The sequence below is a fragment of the Haliotis rubra genome, unplaced genomic scaffold, assembly GCF_003918875.1.
Source record: "Haliotis rubra isolate DU_JTF1 unplaced genomic scaffold, ASM391887v1 Scf52, whole genome shotgun sequence".
Taxonomy (NCBI): domain Eukaryota; kingdom Metazoa; phylum Mollusca; class Gastropoda; order Lepetellida; family Haliotidae; genus Haliotis; species Haliotis rubra.
The window spans coordinates 2,821,215-2,833,752 of NW_025767213.1; the positions used below are offsets into that span (position 1 = coordinate 2,821,215).

General features: G+C 42.0%; 1 protein-coding gene across 1 annotated transcript in view; it reads right to left on the minus strand.

Annotated features, from left to right (window-relative positions):
• Positions 1-2,658: 2,658 nt before the first annotated feature.
• LOC124292496 (guanine nucleotide exchange factor subunit RIC1-like) overlaps positions 2,659-12,538 on the minus strand; it is a 73,818-nt gene continuing 63,938 nt past the window's right edge. The window contains 3 exon segments of the mRNA XM_046729609.1: positions 2,659-8,097; positions 9,570-9,758; positions 9,858-10,026. Coding sequence (XP_046585565.1) covers positions 7,857-8,097; positions 9,570-9,758; positions 9,858-10,026 — 599 coding nt within the window. The 3' untranslated portion in view covers positions 2,659-7,856.

Sequence of the window (12,538 nt, forward strand, 5' to 3'; positions counted from 1 at the left end):
TAACTGGCGTTGTCTCATATATATATGAATTATTAGATTTTCACCCAAATGTTTAATAGTTGATACAAAATGTTCAAGACATCTGTGTATATTAATATTGACAAATGTGATTCACATATTGCTTGAATGCTTCATAGGACTACATATACAGAGTATTTCATAAAGTGGAGAATGGAACATTCGTTTACTATACAGTATCATCATGTGGGTAGGGATCGGACTGGGTGTTTGGTTGTGTGGCAGCAAGGTGGGGAGTTTGGTAGTGGGGAGGTGCAGAGAGTTTGGTAGTGGGGAGGTTCAGGAGGAGTTTGGTGGGTGGGGTTCAGGGAGTTGGAGTGAGGAGGTGCAGGAGTTTGGTTTGGTAGTGGAGGAGGTTCAGGGAGGAGTTTGAGGAGGGTTGCAGGGAGTTTGGAGTGGAGGAGGCAGTTTGGGAGTTTGGTAGTGAGGGAGGTGCAGGGGAGTTTGGTAGTGGGGAGGTTCAGGGGAGTTTGGTAGAGGAGGTGCAGGGAGTTTGGAGTGAGGAGGTGCAGGAGTTTGGAGGAGGTGCAGGGAGTTTGGTAGTGAGGAGGTTCAGGGAGTTTGGTAGTGAGGGAGGGGTGCAGGGAGTTTGGTAGTGGGGAGGTTCAGGGAGTTTTGCAGTGGGAGGTGAGGAGGAGGAGGTTTGGTGAGTGCAGGAGTTTGTGGGAGAGTGGGGAGTTGCAGGGGAGTGCAGGGGTGCAGTGAGGAGGTGCAGGAGTTTGAGTGGGAGGTGCAGGGAGTTTGAGGAGGTGCAGGGAGTTTGAGGGAGGAGTTTGGTAGTGAGAGGTGCAGAGAGTTTGGTAGTGGGGAGGTTCAGGGAGTTTGGTAGTGAGGAGGTGCAGAGGGAGTTTTAGTGGGGAGGTGAGGAGGAGGGAGGTGCAGGTTCAGGGAGTTTGGTGAGAGGGGAGGCAGGGAGTTTGGTAGTGGGGAGGTCAGGGAGTTTGGTAGTGGGAGGTTCAGGGAGTTTGGTAGTGAGGAGGTGCAGAGGAGTTTGAGGGAGGAGGAGAGTGCAGGGAGTTTGGTAGTGAGGAGGTGCAGGGGAGTTTGAAGTGAGGAGGTACAGTAGTGGGTTTGAGTTTGGTGAGTGAGGAGGTGCAGGAGTTTGGTAGTGGGGAGGTGCAGGGGAGTTTGGTAGTGAGGAGGTAGTGAGGAGGTTCAAGGGGAGGGTAGTGAGGAGGTGCAGGAGTTTGGTAGTGAGGAGGAGGGACAGGGGAGGTTCAGGGAGTTTGAGGAGGTGAGGGAGCAGGGAGTTTGGTAGTGAGGAGGTGCAGGGGAGTTTTGAGGAGTGAGGAGGAGTGCAGAGAGTTTGGTAGTGAGTGAGGAGGTGCAGGGAGTTTGGTAGTGTGGTTTGGTAGTCAGGTGCAGGGAGTTTGGTAGTGAGGAGGTGCAGGGAGTTTCAGTAGTGGTGGAGGTTCAGGGGTGAGGAGGTGCAGGGAGTTCAGTGAGTGAGGAGGTTCAGGAGTTTTGGGAGTGCAGGGAGTTCACAGGAGAGTTTGGTTTAAGGGAGGTTCAGGGAGTGTGAGGAGGTGCAGGGAGTTTGGTGAGGAGGTGCAGGGAGTTTGGTAGTGAGGAGGAGGTGCAGGGAGTTTGGTAGTGAGGAGGTGCAGAGAGTTTGGTAGTGAGGAGGTGCAGGGAGTTCAGTAGTGTGGTGGTACAGGGAGTTCAGTAGTTAGGAATATTGCCTACTTCTGTATAATACACACATTCACTCAAAGAAATGTAAGGTGGAAAGAGGTCCTGGATAACCAGTTGTAGGCCACTGTCATTGTCGTGTAAGATGTTTGCTGCAGAGTGACAGACAACTTTATACATATATGTTCCTGAGCAGGCGAAGGGGCCACCTTTTACACCGGACACAAGTGAGCCAACTTGCTAAAAGCCATTTGCCATGTCTAGCCAGGTGGCAGGAAAAGTGTGAAGTGGTTGTGGCATGCAAGCAGCCATCCTGTAGCCTCACTAAGTGACCAGTGTCTGGCCAAGATTAACTATGCCAAACAGTGGGTGCAAAAAGTACTTTATACTGTAGGGATAGTGTGCTATAGCTCACAAAGCCAGAGTCTAAGATTAAGACTGACTGAGTTTTTTGTTTTACGCCGCTTTTAGCAATATTCCAGCAACATCACGGCGGGGGACACCAGAAATGGGCTTTACACATTGTACCCATGTGGGGATTCGAACCCGGGTCTTTGGCGTGACAAGCCAACGCTTTAACCACTAGGCTACCCCACCGCCCCTCTAAGATTAAGAAATCAGGGTGGGTGCACTCAATACATGTCTTGGGTGCTTACGGTTCCATGTCTCAGTATGGACCAGGTGCCTGTGGGTCTGGTTCTACCTTGACCAGGTGCCTGTCTGGCGTGATCCTACCTGGACCAGGTGCCTGAGCAGTGTGTTCGTCCTGAGCAATGGGGTCCATCCTTGTCAGTGTATTATGGGACAATAAGTCTCAAGAATTGGGCTGAATATGTGCTCAGTATCTCTTGCTCATCTTGGCATTTAATTTGAGAAGAAAAATGTGTCTTGACTGACATGTCATCTTGGTTCAGTGGCAAGGATCTTTGTTTATGCATCACTCACTGCATTCACTCACAAAACAGCATCAAGAAACATAGCCCTAATGCGAATGAAGACAATACAGTATTTGACATTGAGATATTTCATTTCTTTATTCATGATTTGCAATGACGAGTTTGACGGCACAAGTCCGACATACATTTCACTAACACATGGCAATATACAGCATCAAGGACAACTTGACACCAGTGTTGACTTACAGAGGTGCAGTCTACAGGTCTACTGAGATAAATTATACTTACAACCTTGCATTGAATGTGATTAGATATGTCCATATACAAGTGCATGCTTCAGCCTCGATCTACACCAACAATACTGAGATTAATTTGAAGTAACATGTAGCAGAGTGGCCAAAATTTATCTAAAAGGTTGAGCAAGTTTAACAATAAAAGTTTCCACATAAAAAGACATTGTAGTTTTGATTGAGAACCACAAAGGACAACTCTGAGACTGTCGCAGCATATACAGATTAATAAATAAAGCTGTGTACACCTGATGCACAGAGTACACCTTAGCAAGCAATGGCAGTCTGTATATACAAAGAATTATATAGGGAGCCTCTCTGTCCATGTGCTTGAGGTTAGGCAGATGGACACAAGGTCAGGAAGATAACACTTCTGTAAGGCCCGTGTCAGGACTTTACTTCTATTATTTAACAGATCCTGGAATGAGTGAGTATGGATTTATGCTGCTTCTATGAATATTTCAGCAATTTCCTCAGCAAGGAACACAAAAATTGGGCTTCAAATATAGTACCCATGTGGGGAGACAAACACGGAACTGACACATGAATGCTTTAACCACTAGGCTAGCCCACAAAGATCCTGTGATGAAAATGGAAATCCATGTGATTGACAACTAAGTATACAGAATAGAGTATCAGGTAAACCACTACACAAATGGTAAAGACTTTATTGCTGTCCTCTGCATCAGCATCAATTCTAATTCAACTTTCCCTGTGCAGAGGATGGAGAGCAGGATTAGAGTTATCCCCCTTGCATAACTCGCTTAACATCTCGAGCATAATGGTTATACTGGTTTAGGTTACAAGCAGAACTATTTACTGGTAATTACAGCAAAGCCAGGAAATGTAGTGTACTGGAGGCATCCTTAGCCTAGACATACATTATGTCGAGTATTGCAGATAAATATCCCTGTAGACGTCACATCATCATCTCATGCTTTCCCTAACTTGGACAACTTATAGTCGTAAATATACCCTGTGAAACTGATATTTTATCCTCATCATTGGTCCATCATCCACTAAACATCCGAGTTGAAAGACAGTGGCTGCTTGTGTGTAAACAAACCTATGTGGAAGAATAGCGTAAACCGATATCCAAGTGCCCCTATCTCAATACGGTGTTATTGCACTGTAATACTATGTAATATACATTACCCTATGTATCTTGTTTCTTACCTTTCCTATTCCAACTATTTCATATCTTTCCATATGGTCTGTTACCCAGTTACTTACTTCACTGCCCTGTATTGCCATTTCAATAAAACCCTGATTTAAAGGCATCCTTCACAAATACTACATCTGTCCATAGGTTACCTCAAGTTTCAACAGGAATCTGTGTTCACTCCAGCGAGGCAGTCACAAGCAGCACAATGGAAACAATCATCTGTACACTGCTCAATTTCAAGGGTGAGAAGGATGAGGACTATGTATAAATTCAACATTTCATGTTCCAATGGTCGACTTTGATGCAGGAAGATATTGGAAAATACTTGGAACACCTGTATTATGGGACAAAGTTAAAGCTTCATCACACTGGTAACATTTACGGTACCCATGTAAGGTCAACCATAAAAGGGAACAACAATTCTGGAGCATATGGAAATCGTGATGAACAGAAAATGGTTTCATGAATTCTAGAATCGGGATGAAACTTCAAAGGTCAACATCACATCAATATTCAAATATCTATGATTCAAATGTGAAAATATTATACATTTGCAGCTTCTTGAATTTGATTGTGGAGGTGTGGTCTGGGCTTCTGATGAATTCCTTACATAATTGGAATAAAGGTGTACATCTCATGGAAATGGTAAACGGTCCCAGCGTCACAACAAAGTGAATTCTACATGTGAGACAGGATCATGGAAGAAGATGTCAAGGAGGATATGGGACTTCAGCTTGATGTGATGAAACTTTGGTCCCTTGTGTCTGTTTATTGAATGAATCACTTATCATCTTATTGGATACGTGTCTTTTAAACAACTACAGCATATCATATTTTAAAAACAAAAGCAATGTTTAGGTAAACAATAGGATGTGTTTTAACCTCAGAAAAACAGTTCACATATCAGCATTCAAACAGATTTTGGCACTCCTTAATAAGTGACAGCTTTAATGGAAAATATAACTTTGCACAAAAATAAATCAAGGATAAACAATGCCACATACATTCTCTAAGCATAAGATTTAATTTATGTACAAAATTTACCCTAATCACAAAACTTGATAACAACTGGTAGCACTATATTCCATATATAACCTGTACGGCCAGTGATGTCGACACAAATGCTGCCCTATGACATCACACAGCAAGAGTTAATCCTGATTCAGCATTTATACGTATTTCACTTGATTCTATTTCCAACTATTGAATTAATTCTGTTCTCATGTTCACTATGGGACTGGGTGTCTATATACAGGGATGAAGGAGACAATCAGAAAGGGCCAGAGAGCATCAGACAAACACCAGACAGTCATGTTCCTGTTGGGACGATATCCTATTGGAGATTTCCACACTAATAAACCATAAATCATTATCAGAGTAAGAAATGGGGCAAACACATGGAAACGGTTGCATAACTGATGTTTGGAGTAATCTTTTTAACTGTCAGATTGAAATCTTCAATTCACTCATCCACATATGAAATCAGATATCAATCAGTAGATAGGACACTAACATGCTTCAGACCGATGAACTTAATTTCATATAAGTCAGAAATATTTACAAGAAATTATGTCAAAGAATTAGAAATGAAATGATCTCCAAAGCAGGAGAAGTAAGTATTTGGACTTCTGGATATAATTTCCTTTTTTCATATTAAAGATCTCTATTATCTGTTCTTAGTCTTTAAGACTAAACACAAGAGAGATTTTGAAGAACAGTCACTGACCTACTTGGATGATATAAATGATGTCATGATGAGACAGACATGAACTGTATCACATAAGTCATCTTGAGCTATCTGTATATTTCTTAAAAGAAAATCTGTTTTTATTTTCATGAAAGATTCTAGTCAACAAGTTACGAAAGGAAACTCAAGTGCAAAGACTATCACTGTGAAACATTCATGAAGAATAACTAAGAGTTATCAGTGAAAGGTAAATAAGAGTGAAAATTGAACGAAAAGATACATAATTGAGGAAGACCAACACTGGATAAATTTCTGAGCATAGGATTCTCTGATGAACACAAAACGTAGAACAAACATTCCAAACAAAAGCAAGTTGAGTGACAGTTGTAGTGAAAGGGAGGTAACTCTTATTATTTGCCAAAACAGCAATATTTTGCATCCATGAGTATTTGGGAAAAATAAAATACATAAAATCAAAAGAGAATAACTAACAATGTCCCGTATACTTAAAAACAACATATTTAACAAAATAACTGTTAAAAAAATCCACTTTTGCTGTTTTCAAGAATTTCGTAAACTGTACTACAGATCCACTGATGCCACTGATGCCAAGTCCTAATTTGAAACTCTGTGGTTAGATATCAGCCGGAATAAAATAATGATACATGGTCAAACTTGTGAGTTTACAAACATATGATAAAACAATTCTGTACATTGAAGACCTGCTAAGAACATCTTGTGCAGCCCACTAAAACAATGATATGCATGTTGGGAGAGACAAGGAGAGTCTATGTACACAGCTGATGGGGAGTTAGTGAAACCGTCTTTATTACATCACAGTGGAAGTATCAGTCCATATGTTAAGCAGTCCATAATTTAGTGCCAGATGAAAAACTAAAACTCTTCGGGCCAGACCAATTTCTTGTTTTACAGATCCGCCGGTCATATTTTTTCAAGAATAAGAAAGAAAAGAAATTAATTTTCCCCGCTCAAAAAATAAAATCCCCATGTTGTTATTGGCCAAAAATGTAAACTTACCAAGAAAAACTTTTTTGATTGTTTTTTTGCCCCATACACACTTCATATATTGCCAAAAATAAAATACTTTTAGTATTTTAAAGGAATATTACATTGACTGGGGATTTCTATTTTTTTTCCCTTTAGGTTTTCTGAGGACAAAAATCTGTAAAACAAGAAATAAAATTGGTCTGGCCTTAGTTTTTAACATACAATTAAACCCTGGAAATATTTAAGTGAAGATTTGACTTCCAAGAAGAATGTCCTTGAGATAATCAAAATACAAATGAAGGTGCTATTGTATTAACAGAGTACAATTGTTGCATATAAGTACCATTGTATTGGTTATATCAACACTAATTTACAGAGCAAAACTAAAACAGCTGAGATTACCTTCCATCTGGTACCATAGTAATGCTTTTCAATTACAGGGTTCAAATGTGACAACTAGATCTCTTATCAGATTAGAGCAGTAAAACGTAATTTAAGGAGTTCAGATTTATATCTGACACTGAACATTTGAGCTGCTCTCTAACGTAATCTGCTATTTCCTGACAATCAGGTTCTACACAGCAAACATGGTCTGGTCTTATAGCACCGAGGTACACTGACAAAACCTATACAAACTGATAGTTATTTGGAAAAAGAAATTCAGTGATTTTGAATACTTGCCTTGATTACAGAGACATTTAAATGTCTGAAATTGAAAATCACTCAAGAAATGATTAGTGGACAATTTGTACAATATTTGATTTAGACGTATCCATCATAGAAAGAAACCTGATAGAATTACAAAGGAACCAGGCTCTGATTATTTACAATTTTGACAGCCTGTGGAAAATCGACAACATCTTATGACATCACATTATTATCACACACGTATCGAAGAAGAAAAAGAGTAACATGTCTTCATCTGTCTCTCGTTCAGAACATATCATACTTGTGACAGTAAATTTGACCTCTGATAAACCTCTCTTTGGATCTTGTTCCCATGGCAACCTGATATATATATATATAACACAGTTTCACATATTCACAAATATTCAGTGTATGTACATATCGCGATATGCGACATCGCATCTCAGTTTGGCACGATGGTTGAGATTTATTTCCCAGTAACTTTCCTAGAGGATGGCTAGACCTTCTTATTCTTAACTTATAGAACAATCGTTGGACTTGTCATCTTTTGCCACAATTTCCTCAGTATCAGACACGACCTCCTGACTGTCTGAACGCATTGATTGAGCCTCTGGTGATGCATTTGCTTCATCAAGCGTCGGGGAGTCACATTGCGGGATGCTGACGTCCAGCAACGACTGGGACTGCTCTACGACCTTCTCCAACACGTGAATCTGACTCTTGATAGAATGGAAGAACGCCTTGTACCCCATACTGTAAACAACAAAAAGAACTGATCACACAAGTTGTTCTACATACACTGGTTGTTCTACATACAATTGTTGTTCTACATACACAAGTTATTCTACATACACTGGTTATTCTACATACACAAGTTGTTCTACATACAGTGGTTGTTCTACATACACAAGTTACTTTACATACACAAGTTACTTTACATACACAAGTTGCTCTACATATACAAGTTGCTCTACATATACAAGTTTATCTATATTGTAAAACCTTGCCTATACACAGCACTCACACTAGAGATTCCACTACTTCTCGCTAAGATGTAACTACCCTGCTTCATTGAGAATTCCTTCTACAAAGCTGATGAAGGGAGGTCGATTTAAAGTTTGAATGTTTTCAGTATTATCACATATGTGTTGTTGCTGTTGGGAGAAGATGGACGTGAAGCAGGTCTTACACTTGGAACACAGACACCTTAGATGACTAGGCCCTTTCAGACCCTTCTGTTCAGTATAATAAAGTAAGTACGGTATATGTTCTGGTATCATTTCAAAATTTGGGTCCCTTCACATCAACACTTTACTCCTGGTCAACGCACAGAACTGCCGTTTAAACAGGTCATTTCAACCTCAGAACATAAATACTTAACTTCTTAAACTTTCACCTTGCTGTTTCAGACATAGCTCTTCTAATTGTTATACAAAGTGTAGATGTGTCATTAAGCAGTTGTATCTTACAGACAGCAACTCTGCCAAATGCTAGGGGAAGAGTAGCAGGAACATCATCCTCTATCATCATGCAGGTTTGGTTTCAGAGTAAGCAACTCTATTACGCTGTTTGATCACAGGATTGTCAGTACCCAGTATTGTGTAAAGCATCTGTACACGGTTCCGCCCACACTGTACACGGTTTCGACCACAATGTACACGGTTTCGACCACAATGTACACGGTTCCACCAACACTGTACACGGTTCCGCCCACACTGTACACGGTTCCGCCCACACTGTACACGGTTCCACCCACACTGTACACTGTTCCGCCATTGTACACTGTACACTGTACACGGTTCCGCCCACACTGTACACGGTTCCGCCCACACTGTACACGGTTCCGCCCACACTGTACACGGTTCCGCCCACACTGTACACGGTTCCGCCCACACTGTACACGGTTCCGCCCACACTGTACACGGTTCCGCCCACACTGTACACGGTGTCGACCACACTGTACACGGTGTCGACCACACTGTACACGGTTCCGCCCACACTGTACACGGTGTCGACCACACTGTACACGGTTCCACCCACACTGTACACGTACACGGTTCCGCCCACACTGTACACGGTGTCGACCACACTGTACACGGTTCCGCCCACACTGTACACGGTGTCGACCACACTGTACACGGTTCCACCCACACTGTACACAGTGTCACCCACACTGTACACGGTTTCACCCACACTGTACACGGTGTCGACCACAATGTACTCACCACTCTGTGTCTGCCCAAAGCTCCAGGTAGGACAACCCCTCCCTCATCCTGGCTGCCATGTCCAGGGGCGTGTCTGTCAGACTGGCTGTGTTCACCGTCCTTGTCACCCCCAGCGTGTCTCGCAACACCGTGGCCATGATCAGAGCCCACTCCAGACAGCCAGCTTCTAGCATGATCTGGAGGAGGTACCTGCCGGAGACAAGGCATGGACGTCACAGTCTACATACAGGGAGGTAAATGACAAATGGGTTCACTTGTTTAATTGTACGATCAATATGCCCAGCATACCTTAGTTCCACCTCGGACTGTACAGGCCCCTTGTTTGCAATCTCTTGTGACATGTGCTCAATGTCGGGCGTGACATTGTCACTGTTGAGTGTGTCGTTGACCACCTCATACTCCCCCAGTAGGGAACTGCTGTCAGACACCTCCAGCGTGGCAACACTACTGTCTTCAGCTGTGGACAGTGAGGATTACACTTGCAGCATACCATGGTCAAACAGAATAAATATGTAATTTTTAGAGTAAAATTGATATTTTATACTTATCCTGACTCATGCTCTTTTGCTTGTCTTCTTCTTCTTGCGAACATAGTGGAACACTTGTATCTCCTTATTGAAGCTCCCTTCAAAATAAAATCACTAATTGGTACTCACCACGAGTTGCTCCCCTTTGTCTCCCCTGGGCGGGAAAGGTGTCGCCACCCTCTGGCCATGTGCTCCACTCTCTCCTGATTTACTTGAGCCCAACACTTGAATTTACAGGGAAATCCAAAGTGTTATGTGGGGAGGATGGGAGGGCTAACCTCATGAGTCAGGATAAGTATAAAATATCAATTTTACTCTAAAAATTACATATTTTTCCTTATCCTGACTCATGCTCTTTTGCTTGTAGCATCCTACGGAACGGAGGTGGGTAACAGAATACTTTGGATTTATAATTAGTGATTTTGTATAGATATACTGTAATATCCCCTACGGGAACTTCATGAAGGCTTAGATTTAGGATGTTTCCTGTATAAAGAAAACCATAGGTTATATAAAGCCATTAAAGGGAATTACATTATGAATATATTGAACAATACATATAAATTATATATATATATATAGGTGACTCTGATAGAGGCACTGAAATTGACTATACCAAAGTATATGCTTAAGGTTGAATACTTAAGCTGAACATATATACATAGCCCTAAAACTCCGTAGAGTTATAAGCTAGATGAGTATGTATAAAATACATATTAATCTTGTGAGGATAATATTTTAAGCGCCACGAGGGACTGTCAGTTGCTGGCGAGGACCAGTGGTCGAAATGGTGAATGCCAGAGACATCTTCTGTAGTGATGTCTCTTAGGTAGTGATTAGCAAATACCATGTTAGATTTCCAATAGCATCCTTCCATAATCGTGTTCAAGGAACAGTTACCGTGTAGAGGCGAGGGTAGAGGCCAGTGCCCTGATCTCATGTGGATTTGATGCTGTTGGTGGGTCCAAGCCTGCTGCCTTGTAGGCACGGAGAATGACAGTCCTTATCCAAATAGATATTGTGGTCCGTGACACTTCTGTTTGATTAAGTGGCGATAAAGGGGATGAATAAGCGTTTGAGAAATCTTCTCCTTGTTTTGGATCGTAAGTAAATAAACTTTGAAGCTCTTACGGACACAGTGATAGGTCTTGTGTATCTTGTGATCCGAGAATAGAGGATAAGCGCCGGGATGTGGAATAATCTGTCTGGTTGACCTGGCAGTTGATTTTTCGCGATGAAATCCCATCTTAATCCGAGGTGCGCTGTGTTATGATTGTCATCAAACTGTATCCTCTCGTAATCCAGAGCGTGAATTTCAGACATTCTTGCTGCTGTGGCTAGCGATAGCAGAAACAGTGTTTTCTGTGAGAGAAATTCAAAGTTTGTCGATTCCAAAGGTTCATAGACCTCACTCGTGAGGTGTTGTAACACTACATTCAGATCCCAAGCTGGGGCGTGGAACTTCGCTTTTGGTCCTCAATCGGGCTTCGTAGTAAGGCCAGTAACTCTGGAGATCTTGTCAATTTGACACCCGTTCTCATGGTGATTACAGAACTAAAAAAGCGGCAAGATATGTTGATATCGTTGAACCTTTTAAATGTTTGTTTTGGCGTAGGTAACACAAATAGTCTGCCACTTGAGGTTGTGAAGCCTCTCTTGCTGTAAACCCTTTCTTTGTTGCATAATTTTTGAAACTGTGCCACTTGTCGTCATTACAAATTCTGAGTTGAGTAAGCGTAAGGCAAAGCGTGACTGCTTTTGCCGCCCTGGCAGAATATCCTCTCTTGTTTAAACACATTTGTATACAGTCCATACGTGTAGTTGGAACATTGCTGGGTTTCCGTGCACTTGTTTGGTGTGAGGATGAATTAACAGGTTTGCTTGGCGCTTAGGTAGCTCCAGTGTTGGTTGACCGATTTCTTGAATTAGTATGGGAAACCACGTTCTGGCGGCCAGTAGGTAGCTGACCAAAGTGAGTTGTAGGCTCTGTGTTTGTCTGATTTTCTGTAATACTTGAGGTATTATTGCTGGCGAAAAGCGATGCGCGTGAGGCCTTCCATGATAGACTTAAGCGTCCGTTGCCCAAGCTTGGGGGTCTGGGACTGGTGACACGAATGTCGGTAGCTGATTGTTGAATCGCGTGGCGAATAGGTCTATTAGCGTGCTCCTAATTGCTTGATTATCTGTGCAAAAATTTCCCTGTTGATCATCCACTCTGTCGGTGATGGTAGATGAGGCGAGAGAGCGTCTGCTAGTATATTTCTGGCTCCAGGAATGTGCACTGCTCTGACATGTAGATTTAGATCTTGTATTAAATCGAACAGTTGAAAGCTTAGGTTCAAAAGGTTCATCGATCTCGTTGAGCCTTGCTTGTTTATAATAGAGAACGCCACTGTCGAATTGTCTGTATGGATCATTAGCGCATTTTGTAGAAATGTGCTC